The sequence below is a fragment of the Peromyscus leucopus genome, chromosome 4 (genome assembly GCF_004664715.2).
Source record: "Peromyscus leucopus breed LL Stock chromosome 4, UCI_PerLeu_2.1, whole genome shotgun sequence".
NCBI classification, from domain to species: Eukaryota; Metazoa; Chordata; class Mammalia; order Rodentia; family Cricetidae; genus Peromyscus; species Peromyscus leucopus.
Genome location: NC_051066.1, coordinates 127,227,624 through 127,242,106, shown reverse-complemented (window position 1 = coordinate 127,242,106; position 14,483 = coordinate 127,227,624). Strand labels below are relative to the sequence as shown.

The 14,483-nt window shown below is 56.5% G+C and overlaps 1 protein-coding gene across 6 annotated transcripts in view; it reads left to right on the top strand.

Annotated features, from left to right (window-relative positions):
• Nucleotides 1-13,984, top strand: part of Snph (syntaphilin) — a 43,408-nt gene extending 29,424 nt beyond the window's left edge. For 2 of the 6 annotated variants that reach the window (XM_028893451.2, XM_028893448.2), the window contains 5 exons: nucleotides 449-476; nucleotides 1,248-1,911; nucleotides 2,544-2,651; nucleotides 5,621-5,770; nucleotides 9,955-13,984. In XM_028893451.2, the coding sequence (XP_028749284.1) occupies nucleotides 1,730-1,911; nucleotides 2,544-2,651; nucleotides 5,621-5,770; nucleotides 9,955-11,122 (1,608 nt within the window). In that variant the 5' untranslated portion in view covers nucleotides 449-476; nucleotides 1,248-1,729 and the 3' untranslated portion in view covers nucleotides 11,123-13,984. Of the gene's footprint in view, nucleotides 1-448; nucleotides 477-1,247; nucleotides 1,912-2,444; nucleotides 2,652-5,620; nucleotides 5,771-9,954 lie in introns of all 6 variants that reach the window. The other 4 variants (XM_028893455.2, XM_028893453.2, XM_028893450.2 and 1 more) reach the window with 4 other exon arrangements.
• The last annotated feature ends 499 nt before the right edge of the window (nucleotides 13,985-14,483 follow it).

The window sequence follows — 14,483 nt, the reverse complement described above, 5'->3', positions numbered from 1 at the left end:
GAGGCTTTTCTTGGGTGACTGAGACTGGTGGAGGAGAAGTGGTGCCGAGCTGGTTGGGCAGCTCAGGTGACGGGCATAGTGTCAGCGGCTCTTCCAGCCCAGTACCTGACACCTCTGGGCAGACAATGCGGGCTGTGTCCAGGCCCTCTAGGGGAACGGGCCGTGTTCTGTGTCGCAGCCAGGAAACTGGCCATCTGAGTAGTGCCTTTGTCCACTCAGGAGATGGCCCCACTACTGTCCAGGAGCAAGCTCCTGGGGACCCTACGTGGGAAGGAGGTAGTCCCTGGGTCAGGAACTCTGGGGTTTGAGATCTCAGTATCCGATGCTGGTCTGGTTCAAATGCTGGTCCTGCCACGCAACTGGGGTGTGACTTGGGCAAGTCCTTTTGCTCATGGTGGCCCTAATTCCTTATTTATAAGGGGGGACTAATCTCAGGCCTTCCTCATAGGGTTGTTGGGAGAAGTCAATGGCGTAATGTACGTAATCGTGTAGCACGGGCCGGTGTGCGGTGGGGCTTAGCTTGGCGGCTGCTTCTCCCCCAGCATGAGCAGAAGTCCAGGGCATGGCATTCTCAACTAAGCTTTCCCAGGCTATCGTCCACAGTTCCTTCTCTGAACGTGGAGTCAGGGGCTATGACCTCTAGAGCTGGCTCAAAACTACCCACTGGCTATAGAAAACCTAGATTTCTCTCCATTGATCCAGGGAGCTCTGGGCTGATGTCTAGTATAGCCCTGATCTCAGACAGTTACACCCTCTGCATGGGGCCTCTCCCTCCCCCACATCCCTGAAGACATCCTGCAGAGCTGTCCTTGACACTCAAGTCCCTGCTCAGAAGAACATCCTAAGGACCCAGCACAGGAGTCAGTGGGCCTGAGTCCACCAGCCCCCTTCTCAAGTCTCCTGGGCATGTGAATGCCTCTTGCTAGACCCACCCACGGTAGGACACTCAGCAACTAGGGAGGGCTTCTGCTCTCTTGACCTTGGCCTCCTGTGCATCAAGCCTGTGCTCACTTTCCTGGGATGTGCTAAAATAAACACGCACGTTTATATGACAAGAGTCTAGCCTGCGTGCATGTATGCAGCATGAGAGTCAGAGGGCCTGGCTGCTTTGTCCTGCCTTGGGAGCAGGCGCTTGAGCATGTACATGGACATGTGTGTGACACATCTTGGAATGACCTATTTTGTCTGTATCCATTGATCTTTCTACACGTGTGCTGGTATGTCCGTCTGTCTTGTCTCCTTTGTAGCCAGGAAGCCCTGAACCACGTGCCAACTGGGAAGGTGATGGTCGGCGAGACCAGTCCGGCCTAATCTGGGGCTCCTACTCCTGCACCAGGGGTCCTCCGACCTGCAGCCCCTGCCACAGAGGGAGGCCTGGAAGTGGGAGGCGGGCTCTGAGGGGCAGGGACCTGGGGAGAAGCAGGCTTGGCTGGTAGAGTAGAAGACCCTTTTGCTGCACTGGTGGACAGGAGACCCTTGTCCCGCTGTCCCCGTGACCGTGGTGGGCTCTTCACCCGCTGGGTGCCTTCACTGACCTGGAAGATCTGGGGTTGGACTGATGACTTCTAGCCACCCATGAGGCTCTGAAAACTAACTGAGACTTTAAACCGGGGTTAGCAGTCCGTGCCGAGCCCCACTGAATTTATTGGCGGAGGCGGCCGCCCGCAGCCTAGCCCACAGGTCCTCGCTTGATTCTGGGGTGTCGTGCCGAAGGGCAAGAGGAGAAGCCATGCCAGGCAGTGGCCCCAGTGAGAGGATGACATGGCCCGGCCCTGCCCTCCCTACGCCCCCCACAACCCGCCCTCTCTCCTCAGCCCCGGGAACACCGCCCATCCCACCGCTAACCAGGACCCGCAGCCTCATGGCCATGTCCCTGCAGGGAAGTAGACGGGCCTCTGCTGGATCTCGCAGGTGAGTGAGTCTCTCCCTTGTCTAGAGCCTGAGCTTCAGAGGCTCGGCTTTGTCTTCATCTGCAGCAGACTTGCCATGTGCCTCTCAGCAAATCGCGCCCTCGGTTTCCCCATCCTTAAAATAGGCTGGTTGATCCATGCCACCTCCAGGAACTATTTAAGGACCTAAATGACATGGTGGATGTAAGAGTTATCTGAAGGTTCCCATCAGCACCAGCCCTGCCATTATGGTCCCTGCAGTAGATCTCCTTTGACTGTCACCCCGTGGGTCCCTCCTCCAGTCCCCTCCTGTCTGCCCCACGATACTCCCCTCTGTTTCCGTTCACGCATGGATAGCCTTCCCGGGGCTAAGAGACCCCGGGGCCCGCCATTTGTCCACAGCCATGTCTAGCCTCTGTTCTTGACCCTGGGGAGCTAGGAGGGTCAGCCACCTTCCGGTTTCTATCTTGATTTCTACTGTGTTCTGTCACCCTTGTCTGTGTGTGTCTGTGTCCCTCCCCGCCGCCGCCTTCCTTCCCTGCGGTGAACCCGAAGCGGGGGCACTTTAGGCCGTAGTGGCCTGGCAGTGTTCGCCCAGTGCCCACAGCTGCCCGCCAGCCAGAATGAGCAGCTGCCTCTTCTCCCCGCCTCCAGGCGTACTTCTCCACCTGTGAGTGTGCGGGACGCCTACGGCACCTCTTCCCTCAGCAGCAGCAGCAACTCTGGCTCCTGCAAGGGCAGCGACAGCAGCCCCACACCGAGGTAACCCGCTCCTCCTCCCAGCCAGGCCCGGCCGCCTGGGAACCTGGTGCCCAGGAGATGGGGGGAGCAGCACCATGTTCTGACGTCCCAACTCTAGCTTTCTTACTGGCTGTGGCCTAGAACATGTCACGGCGCCCCCTCTGAGCCTTGGCTCCTCTCTGTAAGATGGACATGAGCACTGGCGATGAGATGTCAGGGACAGAGACAGGCAGCTCCTGAAACATCACAGACCCCACCTGTTCCTGGTCACCATCCATGTGAGCACCTTTTGTCCTAATTATTCCAAGATGGCTCCTGGGCCACCAGCCATCCCGTCAGTAAGGAAGACGATACCCCCTTGTGTTGGTGGCTCTGAGAAGGGACACTTGCCCTGTGAAATTTCGCCCCGATTTCATTGGTTAGAATTGGGTCACGTGACTCACTAGCGACATATCCAGTTAATTCAGAGAGGATTAGTGTTTCTTTCCCAATGGCGCCACCCCAAACAAAGAGGAAAGGACTAGGTGGATGTGGGGCATTTGTCTCAGATACAGCTAGTCGTGGTGATGAGCTGCAAGTGTGGCACGTGCTAACTTATGGTCTACATACAGCAGGCAGAGACCTGAAATGCAGGGTCACACTGGAGGGCAGGTAAAGAAGAGCTGTGGGTCCTTGATTCTATCCAGGGGGTTAGAGTCAGGGTACTGCTGGTGTGGCATCCTCTTTCCTGGGTGCTGGAATACATGTAGGCACTAGGGGGTTGTGGGGAGCCTCGGGCTTTCCTGTCTATAAAATGGAGCTAATAACACAGATGCCAGCGAGTTGATCTGCGCACTGCCTGTATGTCCTGGACCATAGTGAGGCTTGAGGGTTATGGACAGGGGGTGAATCCTAACTGCAGACCCACAGTCAAGCTCCTCCCTGCAAGCCGTGTCCTGCTCCTCTCAGCAGAGATGTCGTCTGTGTTCAGTGATGTCCAGAGCCATTAAAGCCACAGATCTCAGTTTTTCCCACCAAGGTGTGGACGGTGGGTAACAGTCATATGCAGGACCTGTGCCCAGCTTTTCTAAGCGATTTATATCTTGAAAGCATGGAATTGGAAGCATACAGACTCTTCTATTAGTAACAGTTTTGTAATACATCTCCCATCTGAAGCCCTTGGGGCAGTCCCGAACTGCAAGTTGAGCACCTGTAGAGAAGTCCTGTTGTCCAACAGGAGGCCTGCTACCCCTGGAGAGGGGCAGGAGAGTACCGTCTAAGGGCCTCACTGCAGCCACCATCTCTATCAAGATGTGTATGATCACATTTCTCTTTTTTAATACATCATACACGTGGGGCGGGAGGCTACTGGTAAACATGTGTTAAATGTTATCTTGGAAAAACCGCCCGCGAAAGCACATGAGAACGTTCACTCTAACCCTCGCTCTCACTAGTTCAGCATTGGCTTTTCCACCTCTTGCCCGGCTGAGAACGCCTCACTGACACAGGTGTGTGTTCTCCTGCCGGATCCCTTGCAGGGCGGGACAGATACAGGTCCGAGTGGAGGAGGCTGTATGGCTGCTTCTCCTTTAGGGAGATCTTAGAGCAGGGTGTGAAAGCCCAGGCAGCCACCACGCCACCCCTTGACCCTTGCAAGGTGGAAGAGAGGCTGTGTGATCTGCCCTCCCCCCCCCCCCCCCGCCACCTTCTCTCTAACACGTCACAGTCTACAGTAAACATGACACAGTTTCCACGAAACTTTAAATCTGCCTTGAACCCGGCCACTTCCGCAGTGGGCCGCCACAGGACCTGTCTCTTCCAGCCCTGTGAAGCGTCTGTGTGAGGCGAAGTGTCCCCAGCCCCTGGAGCAGCAGAGGGATACAATGGCAGGCCCCAGTCTCCACTGTGTGGGAACACTCCCAGGGTTTAAAACCAAGATCCGAGCAAGGTTCTTAAGAACAGATCCTGCAGCCAGGAAGCTGTGGGGGGAACCGTCTGAACCATAGTCTGTTGTGGAATCAGGGAGCTCTCCTTCCTAGGAAAGCCTTGGCCAGCCTCCGCCCTGAACCCAGTGGCCCTCCGGGAGGAGGCTCCTCCACAACGGCGTGGTATGATGCACTGTATTGGTTGTAGGAGGCGTCCAGCCAACTGCTACTCAGGGCCCTGCTGCTAACTGTCCACACCTAGCAAGTGTCCATTTGTGTGCTCACACATGTCCCAGAGCATGGGTACGTAAACATGGCTGGTGTCCTGGACCAGGCAATTACCTATGAAGGCAGCATGAAAATGGTGTATCTACACCCATGAGGACGTGCAGATGCACATGGCTGGAGACACCATGAGTTTCCTGAGAGGAAGGAGTGGCCAGGCCTCCCAATGTGTACATGTAATGTAGACCTGTCCTGTATGTTCCTCGAGGTGGGTGAGGAGAGTGCATCATGCTATCTGCAGAGACAGCCGTGGCTTCACACCTGTGTCTGTGCCCCCCATTCCTGTCCCTAGGCTAGATAGGCTTTCAGCTGCAGGGAGGGGAGTGTCTCCCTCCCAGGAAGATGTCACCTCCTCTGCAGGTGAGTCCTTATCCTCCAGGCCCACTTGGAACCTGCCCTTGCTCCCTAATCTCACCTCCTCTGGTGAAGACAGGCAGCCGGGGTTCAGGAAGCACAGACTACATGGAAGCTGGTTGAAGAGAGTGTATGTCTGTAGGACAAAGGCTTCCCTGCACCCCACACATGCTGTCATAAGGCACTGAGCACACGCAAGCCCCCTGAGGTCCCCTCTTCCCTAGGCAGAGGTATCGTGAGTCCCCTAGCCAACTCTTCACTCAGAGGAACTTCATTAAAACTCACCTCACAGAAGGCTGGCTGGCTTTGTGCCATGCCCACAGGGCCTGCCCAGGAGGGCGGGTGGCACAGGCTGAGCTGAAGATAGTTAGGCTGCTCCCTGGCCCAGCTCTGGATCCGGCCTGCCCTCCTCATCCCCGCCCCCCTCTGATGGACACACTGTTGCAGGCGCTCCATGAAGTATACACTATGCAGCGACAACCATGGCATCAAGCCCCCCACCCCAGAGCAGTACCTGACTCCACTGCAGCAGAAGGAAGTCTGCATCCGGCATCTGAGGGCCCGGCTCAAGGACACACAGGACCGGCTCCAGGACCGGTGAGTGGCAGCCAAGGAAAGCCCTGGGAACACCAACTAGCTACAGTCTCAGCAGAGCCAGGGGCCTGGGCCATCCCCTGGGAAGGAGGAGGGATGGGCCTTACTGCCATCTACCTGAGCTCTCCTCTCGGCAAAGTCTCGCTTGGGCCCATTTGTAGAGGCTCCAGCCCCTGACACCCCTTGACTACTTTAGGCAGGTGCTTGGGGCCAGTGGGAAAGGGTCCCTGTAAGGGCTATCAGTCACTGTCCTTCTGTGATCCTCTACTGACCAGAGCCCTGCACCTCCTTTGGATGGCGGCTTCTCCCCTGGATCCTGTCCTCTCCAGGAGCTGGAGCATCTCTCTGGCTCCCTTATCCCTGGGGGTGAGAAATAGACCTTTAACCCTCCTGTGCCTCTACACAGAGGTCTTAGCCCATCGGACCAGGCCTATAAGCCTTCCTCCATGTCTGCTTCCTCCCTATAGAAGATAGACGATCAGGAGATGCTCTGGCTGAGGTCCGGCTCAGCCTGGGGGTCTCCCAGGATCTCAGGTCCAGCTGTGCTCATTCTCAGGTCCTTGTAGACACTTGGTGCTGCCCCCTCCCGGTGGTTTCATCTTTAAGAGCCACACTTCAAAGGGTTGAGCACTATGGCACATGGGGGTCACCCCAGCACCCAGTAGGCTGAGGAAAGATTGTCAGTTTGAGGACAGCCTGGAATGCATAGTGCGACCCTGTCACAACACACAACAAAAACCCTGTATTAGGGTGGGGTCCTCATCTCTGATCACCTTTGCCAGCCTCCTCTGAGCCGTGTCTGTTCTGAGCTGGACCAAGCTGTGCAGGGCACTAGAGCTCAGGGCAGGCATCCCCACGGCGCCTTTTCTTTGCTTCTACAGCAGCTTTTACACCCACCGGAAGTTACTCTACGTGCCACAGAACTGGCCCTTCTAACCACTGGATGGTGTGTAGTGCCCTCACAGAGTTCTCAGTTTCCACAGTCTGATACCTCTTTGTTGTTGGTGGTGGTGTTTATTTTTGTTGGTTTGTTTTTACATCCCAACCAAAGTTTCCCCTCCCTCCTCACGCCCTCCCCCCTCCGCTCCCCCTCTTCCCTCGGCACACCCACTCTTCCTCCTCTGTGTCTCTTCAGAAAAGGGCCGGCCTGCCATGGTTATCAGCCAGCCATGGTGTATCAAGTTGCAGTGAGACTAAGGCACCATCTCCTCTCTTAAGCCTGGAAGAGGCAATCCAGTAGGAGAAATGGGTCCCCAAAGCAGGCAACAGAGTTAGAGGCAGCCCCTGCTCCCACTGTTAGAGGTCCCACGAGAAGACCAAGTTACACGGCTGTAACTTAAGCGGAGGGCCAAGGTCAGTCCCATGCAGGGTCCCTGGTTGTCCGTTCAGTCTCTGTGAGCCCCTGTGAGCCCAGGTTAGTAGGTTCTGTGGGTTTTCTTGTGGTGCCCTTGACCGCACTGGCTCCTTCCATCTTTCCTCCCCTTCTTCTGCAGAATTCCCAAGCTTGGCCTAATGCTTGGCTGTGGGTCTCTGCATCTGTTCCCATCAGTTGCTGGGTGGCCTCTCTGATGGCGGTTGGGCTGGGCATCAGTCTATGAGTACTGCAGAATATCATTAGAAATCGTTTCATTGACTTTTTTTGTTTTTTGTCAGTCATGTTTGGTTCTATCCTGTCTTCCGGGTATGTCCCCTCTGGGTCCTGGCCCTCGGGGGTGAGTTCCCTCTCACGGTATGAGTCTCAGGCTGCAGCAGTCATTGGTTGGTCACTACCACAATTTCTGCACTCTGATACTTCCTTTTGCCACCCTCTTCCCCTTAGCAGTCATTCCCCATCCTCTCCAATCACCCATCGGTCTTCTTGTCTCCATCCATCTCGGGACATGCTATAGTGCAGCATGCATGACCGGACTCTACCAGTCCAGACTGGGTCTGTTGTGGTTTCAGAGGTCGGGGTGATCTGTGGGCTCCACCATCCTTGATTTAAGGTTTCCCTTTTGGGTTCCTGCCCTCTTCCCAGTGATGCTCAGGGTCTGATCGCCCTTTGGCACTGATGTCCATGAGGAGCCAGAAGCCCACCTCCCAGCTTCTTCTCTGGACCAGCCAGCAGTGGCATGTAGGCCATCTACCTGTTTTTGACAGAACATCCTCTCATCCCCAACCACTGTTACCTTTGAAAGGCCCGCAGCAGGCCCGCCTTGGCATACCGCCTCTCTCCTCCCACCCTCCAGGTATTATTTAATATCCACACTTCCTGTGCCAGCCTTCCCTCTACTTCTCAGCCACCATGTGCTTCGACAACCCCCTCTGTGCTTGTGGACACTGTGTTCCCACACTTTGAGGTGTCTTTTCTTCCATCTTGCATCCTTGCTGGCCCCTTCCTTTAAGATACAGTTCACATGTTATTCCTATAGCTCCAGGCCAGCTCAGGTTGGGGACACCATTGTCCTTGAGGTCTAGCTAGCTCCAAGGAGAGAAGCATAGGGGTGGCTAAGCTGAGCATGCCCAGCTCCTTCTTACAGACTCACCTTCCGGGGGGCAGGGGGGTACCAGTGGGAAGTGGAGATGCTCCACCCTGAGGAAGAGGAGGGAGATCAAGGACCCCATGGCTGTTATCTGCCTGCTGATGCCACTTAGGTAGCTCCAGTTCACTGCCCTCCTCTAGCCCACTGCTGAATTATACCGTGGTCAGACCCTCCTAGAGGATATTGCTTGACCTCCGGAGCCTCTTCCCCAGTGGGATTTCCAATGTAACTTTGGAAAATCTGTGGTTCCTTATGTGGTGCAGTCACTCTGCTAGGCTCAGAAGCCCCCTAGTGGTAGCCATGCCATTGGTGGTTTATTCACATAAGCCAGGCTTCCAGCTGAGATGTCCCATGTGGATCCCATCGCTAAGGTGGTCCTGAAAAAGAGTGCCTGCACAGGATGGCAAGCCCCGTGAGTGTCCGCCTTTCCCACTGCCTGCCGTCAGTGTCCACCGAGTCTCACCCTGATTTTCCCTTTGGCCACTGCGGCGTGGTTCCCTAACCACCTCCCTCTTCATCACCCCCGGGTCCATCTGGGACTCAGCGACTTGAAAGGCTTTAGCCTTTCCGGGTGGAAGCCTCGCTGCTGTTCTGTTGCTGGAGCAACCCTTCTGGCTGTAACTGCATTCCCCATCCATCTCTTCAGCCTCTCCTCTTGACAGTAAATACAAAGAAGCTTCTAGCATGCATACAAGAGAGCCACCCACCCCTCCTCTGACTCCTTTCACTTCTGGTCTTTCTGCAAGAGGAACACTAAAGTCATCGGCTGCCCCACCAACCCCAAAGGCTGTCGTTTCTCTCGTCACCGTCCCCTCTCTCCCTGGGGGTCCGGGGACAAATGTCTCTCCACTTAAAACACTCACACGCTGCTTCAGTAGGAAATCATACCCCTCTCTCAAGTTTGCTGCTTTGCATTAAGAGTTTATTACATTTTTATAGCAATGGGCTCATCAATTAAGGATCTGGGTAGTGTCTTCTGGAGGTGATGACGTGAAGGGCGTGGCTTAGCAGTGACATGGGGATGTGGTGTAGCTAGAGAGTTTTCTCTCTGGGTCCCGCCAAGCCCCGGCAGTCCGACAGCCCACTTATAAAATAAACACACAGATGCTTATATTATTTAAACTGTTTGGCCTAATGGCTCAGGCTTCTTGTTAACTGTTCTGATATCTTCAATTAACCCATTTTTATTAATCTATACTTTGCCACGTGGCTCGTGGCTTACCGGTACCTTACATCTTCCTTGTCATGGCGGCAGCTGGCAGTCTCTCTCTGCCTCAGCCTTTCACTTTCCAGAATTCTTCTCCTCCTTGTCCCATCTATACTTCCTCCTGCCTGGTTACTGGCCAATCAGTTTTTTATTTATTAACCAATCAGAGCAACACATTTGACATACAGAACATCCCACAGCAATGTGGCTCCTGCTGCCTTTTTTTCTCCCTCTCAAGGGAGCCTCTCCTGTCTTGGCCCCTGGCTCCTCCACCCACCCTTCCTCCTCCCTGTGGGATGGGAGGAAGAAGACGCTTTGAATCTCCTACTGTCATCTCTAGCTCCGAGCCGCCCTGCTCTGGGGCCATCTGTGTCTGGCGACACCCCCTTGCCTCTCCCCAGCAGCAATGACAGGGAGGAGGGCAGGCCGTAGAGCAAGTGTGTTTCCTTTGCTCACAGGGACACGGAGATTGATGACCTGAAGACCCAGCTGTCCCGCATGCAGGAGGACTGGATTGAGGAGGAGTGCCACCGCGTGGAAGCCCAGCTGGCTCTGAAGGAGGCCCGCAAGGAGATCAGGCAGCTGAAGCAGGTCATCGACACTGTCAAGAACAACCTGATTGACAAGGACAAGGGGCTGCAGAAGTACTTCGTGGACATCAACATCCAGAACAAGAAGCTGGAGACACTCCTGCACAGCATGGAGGTAGCCCAGAATGGGGTAGCCAAGGAGGACGGAACTGGGGAGTCGGCTGGCGGGTCCCCTGCACGCTCCCTCACCCGCAGCTCCACCTACACCAAGCTGAGTGACCCAGCTGTCTGTGGGGACCGCCAGCCAGGGGATCCCTCCAGCGCCTCTGCTGAGGACGGAGCCGACAGTGGCTTCGTCGCTGCCGACGACACACTGAGTCGGACGGACGCCCTGGAGGCCAGCAGCCTGCTGTCGTCAGGAGTGGACTGTGGCCTCGAGGAAGCCTCGCTGCACAGCTCCTTCAACCTGGGCCCCCGCTTCCCTGCCAGCAACACCTACGAGAAGCTGCTGTGCGGCATGGAGGCTGGCGTGCAAGCCAGCTGCATGCAGGAGCGGGCCATCCAGACAGACTTCGTGCAGTACCAGCCTGACCTGGACACCATCCTGGAGAAAGTAGGCCAGGCTCAGGTGTGTGGGACAGTCCCCAAGGACAGGCACTCAGAGCTGGATCCCTACCCCTCAGGGCCCAGAGACCCCAACTCAGCAGTGGTGGTGACAGTGGGTGACGAACCCGAGGCCCCAGAGCCCATCACCTGTGGGCCAGCTACACACCGGCCTGCGGCCAACTCCAACCCGGGACTGCCAGTGAGCGTGGTGTGTCCTGTGGAAGAGGAGGAGGAGGCAGCTGCCACCGACAAGGAACCCAAGAGTTACTGGAGCCGCCACTACATTGTGGATCTGCTGGCTGTGGTGGTGCCAGCTGTGCCAACAGTGGCCTGGCTCTGCCGCTCCCAGCGGCGCCAGGGGCAGCCCATTTACAACATCAGCTCCCTGCTGCGGGGCTGCTGCACAGTGGCCTTGCACTCCATCCGTAGGATCAGCTGCCGCTCGCTGAGCCAGCCGGGCTCCAGCTCAGCGGGCGGCTCCCAGCTCTGAGGAGGCTGCCAGCTCCCACTTTTGGCAGCCTGACCACTGATTGTAGGATGCCATTTGCTGCCCACCCCTCCCCCATCCCCATGGGCATCCTCTCATTTACTTTCAGGTCTGGAATAGTGCCCCCACCCCACATGTTAATAGTGTCAGGGATTCAGAAAGGCATCCCAAAGCTTCAAGAGAAAAGGTGGCCAGTTGAAGAGGGAGAAACTGGGAAGAGCTCCCCTCTGGCCCCTCTGGCCGCCCGGACTTCAGACAAGGCAGGCCCTGCTCAGAGAGTCTCCGGCTGTGTTGATCTGGGGAATCCTCCTTTTCCTTGCATCCTTTCCAGCACTCAGTCCACCTCCATGTCTTCTCTCCCACGCCACCCCTTGTGCCCTCCTCAGGCTCCTGGACCAGTATTACCTCCTCAGATGGAGGCAGCCAGGACCCCAAATGCAGAGAAGCACTCCAAGCAGGGTCTGGCTGCCCCAGTCCCACTGAAGTTCCAGCCTCTCCTCCTCCCTTGCCCTGGGATGCAAAGTGTGATCCAGCTGGCATGACCAGCTCAGGCAGGAGGGGCAGAGGGCAGGGTAGATTCTGTGTCTGTCTGTCTGTCCTCCAGGCCTTCCCCACAGTCTGTTTTCCTTTTGGCTTCTGGGTGTGTTAGATCTTCATGAGCTGTCCAGTGCCCATCACTGTCCTGACACAGTAATCATGGGATTGGGAGGGAGCGCCAGTACAGAGAAGGCAAGGCCAGCAGCTCTAGGAGCCGTTTGCCTTCTGAGATGAGTCATCTCATCTGTAGCCTAGAGGTGCCTCAGCGAGTTGGGAAAGTCAGAGGCCGCCTGCCCCAGGCCCTTCGTCCTCAGACCCTGCCTATGTTTGCTCTTGGTTCCCTTAGGGTCTTGGTTTCCTGCCCATCCCAGAACCCCCAGGCTGCTTGCTCTCTGGGATGAGGACTTCTGAATCTCTGACCCAGCTGTCTCCAGAGGAAGGTGGCCATCTGGAGGAATCTCCAGATAGGGTTCTGAAGCCACAGTATCTGCCTATCCATGCCAAAGCAGGGTCCCCTGAGTGTGCTTCCTAATCGGGGGCATGGCCAGGTGGTGGGAGCCCGCCTGGGATGCTCCTGGTCCAGTCAGCCTGGGAAGATGCCCTGATCCTCACCTCCCTCTTCCCAGAGAGGTCATACCTACCTGACTGGCCCCCGCCCAGGGAGTTGGTAGAAGCCTGCATCTCACTCTCTGGCATGGGAGCCTCTCTGGTTCTCTGCTAAGGTCACTTTGCCCTCACCGATGCCCCGGTAGCCACTACTTGACTCCTGAGTTCTGCCCCTCCACTCTGTGCCCTCCCCAAGGGCACCTGCATGCACTGGGAGTGGGCAGCCAGCCTAGCCATCAGGGCAAGAGCCCTCTGCCACGCGCTTTGTGCCTCCAAAACTCCCCCACCTTGGCTGGGGCCTCAGACCAGCCATCCTTGGTGGAGCACCCCTACCCCGGCTGATCCAAACCCAAATGCCTGAGGCCTCGCTGGGGCTGCCCCATAGGACACTGGGGTGGTGCCATGGAGAGACAGGGGATAAAACTGATCCAAAGTGAAGCCAGGACTGGCCTCGGACCCAGCCTCCTGCGCCGTGCACTCATGGAGCTCCATATGTCTCCTTAGCAACAGTCGAAGCTCTGCTGAGAAAATAAATGTATGAACTATATTTGACAACATAAAATCCATATATTTTTCACCATTGGCATTTAGTCCAACTTCGCAGCCCCTCTGTTCCATGTCTTGCTGTCTGGGCCGCCTTGTCGTGTCTCGTGTTTTGGTGGACTTGGGCAGGGCTAGGACTGTGGTCCGCTCTGCTCCCGCTGCCGGAGAAGCCATTGTAAAGCGTCCAGGTCTGTGGAGGCAGTAAGTGAAGCCGACCATTCACCCTGCTCCTGCTCGGACCCTAGCCCTGCCTCGCCTACCGCAGGGGTCCTCTTTTGTGAGTTCTGCCTATCGGAAGAGCTCTGCTCCTTGCCAGTGGAGCGAGCAGGTCATTACCCAGCCCCTGGATGACCCTGGATCCCCGCAGGCTGGGGGACAGGTCCTGCTCCTAAGTGTATATAAGCCCAGAGTCCCGTACCTGTGCCGAGGGGTTGCAATCCTGTGCAATCCCAGGAAGCGGGCTTGGAGGTAGACACTTCAGCAGCCTGCTGGTTCCAGATCTGGAGGAGGAGGAGGTTGAGAGCAAGGTGGGACTGGGCCAGGCTCCCCCTTTGATGCTCGCCCCCAAAGCTCCCCCTTTCCTCCCAGTTGGCCAGCCCCCACAGGCTGCGATTTGCCCTCTTGCCCTTGGCTCCTGGAGCAGAAATGTTTAGGGTGCTCCTTTCCCACCTCCAGTCAGAGCTAACAAGGCCTTGAGGAAGTGTCCCCGGAACTACCTTCTAGAGCTACTGAACCCTTGGAGCGCAGTGGCTTGAAGTAGTGGCTCCTTCGTTCTGGAGCCCTCTGTCAGGGCTCGGTGAGGACTTCTAAACAGAGGCAGCCTTGAGCAGAGTTCACAACCAATGTCTTCAAGCAGGTAGCCTACATAGCTTTTCACTGAGACCCCTTCCCACCTGCACAGGCATCCGGACGGCAGATCCCAGGCTCGAGGGCCAAAGGCTATTGAGGGGCCTCCACCCAGGGCACTCACAGCCCCCTCTGAACTAGATGACAACACAAATAGGCCACCGTGCACGCTCACATTAGGCTATTCCCTTGACAGGAACTTCAGGGGGACACAGGAGGGGGGCCGTGGGGAGGGGTCTTGACTCGCGGTCTCCTTTGTCTTTTTCTTCGGGCAGAGTTGTGCCTGTAGCAGACAGCTCTGAATTAAAGCATGAACACACGCGCAGCCCCTCGGCCTGGCGTCTTTGTACCGTGTCCTTTCTCTGCGTGTGTTGGCGTCGGTGAGAACTCACCATGGCACCCAACACAGATGGAACCAGCCACTGGCTGGCTACGCCACACCAGGCCCTGCCGGGTAGGGCTGGGGCCTCTCTGCCCGTCTGGGATCAGGTACGGGATCTAGAATCCCCACCTGGATCCCAGTCACATCCTGCCTAGCACGGGGAGAATACTCCAGTTCTTCCCAGGAGTCCTGAAATGGCTTCTTCGGCCCATTCTGTAGCTTCAAAAATGGCCGTGACCACTCCAGCCGGGGTCCCAAAGCTTCCCCTATCCCTGCCATCCCACAGCCACATGACCCCCAGTGCCAATGTCCCTAGGACAGACTGGCAAGCAGCCCCCGGTACACAGACGGACCGCTGCTCTCAGACGCACACAGATAAGGCCTTGGCCTGGTCTGTCCAAAAGCAGAAGCAGCCCTGGCATGTCGTGGGTCCAGTGATTCTGGAATCTC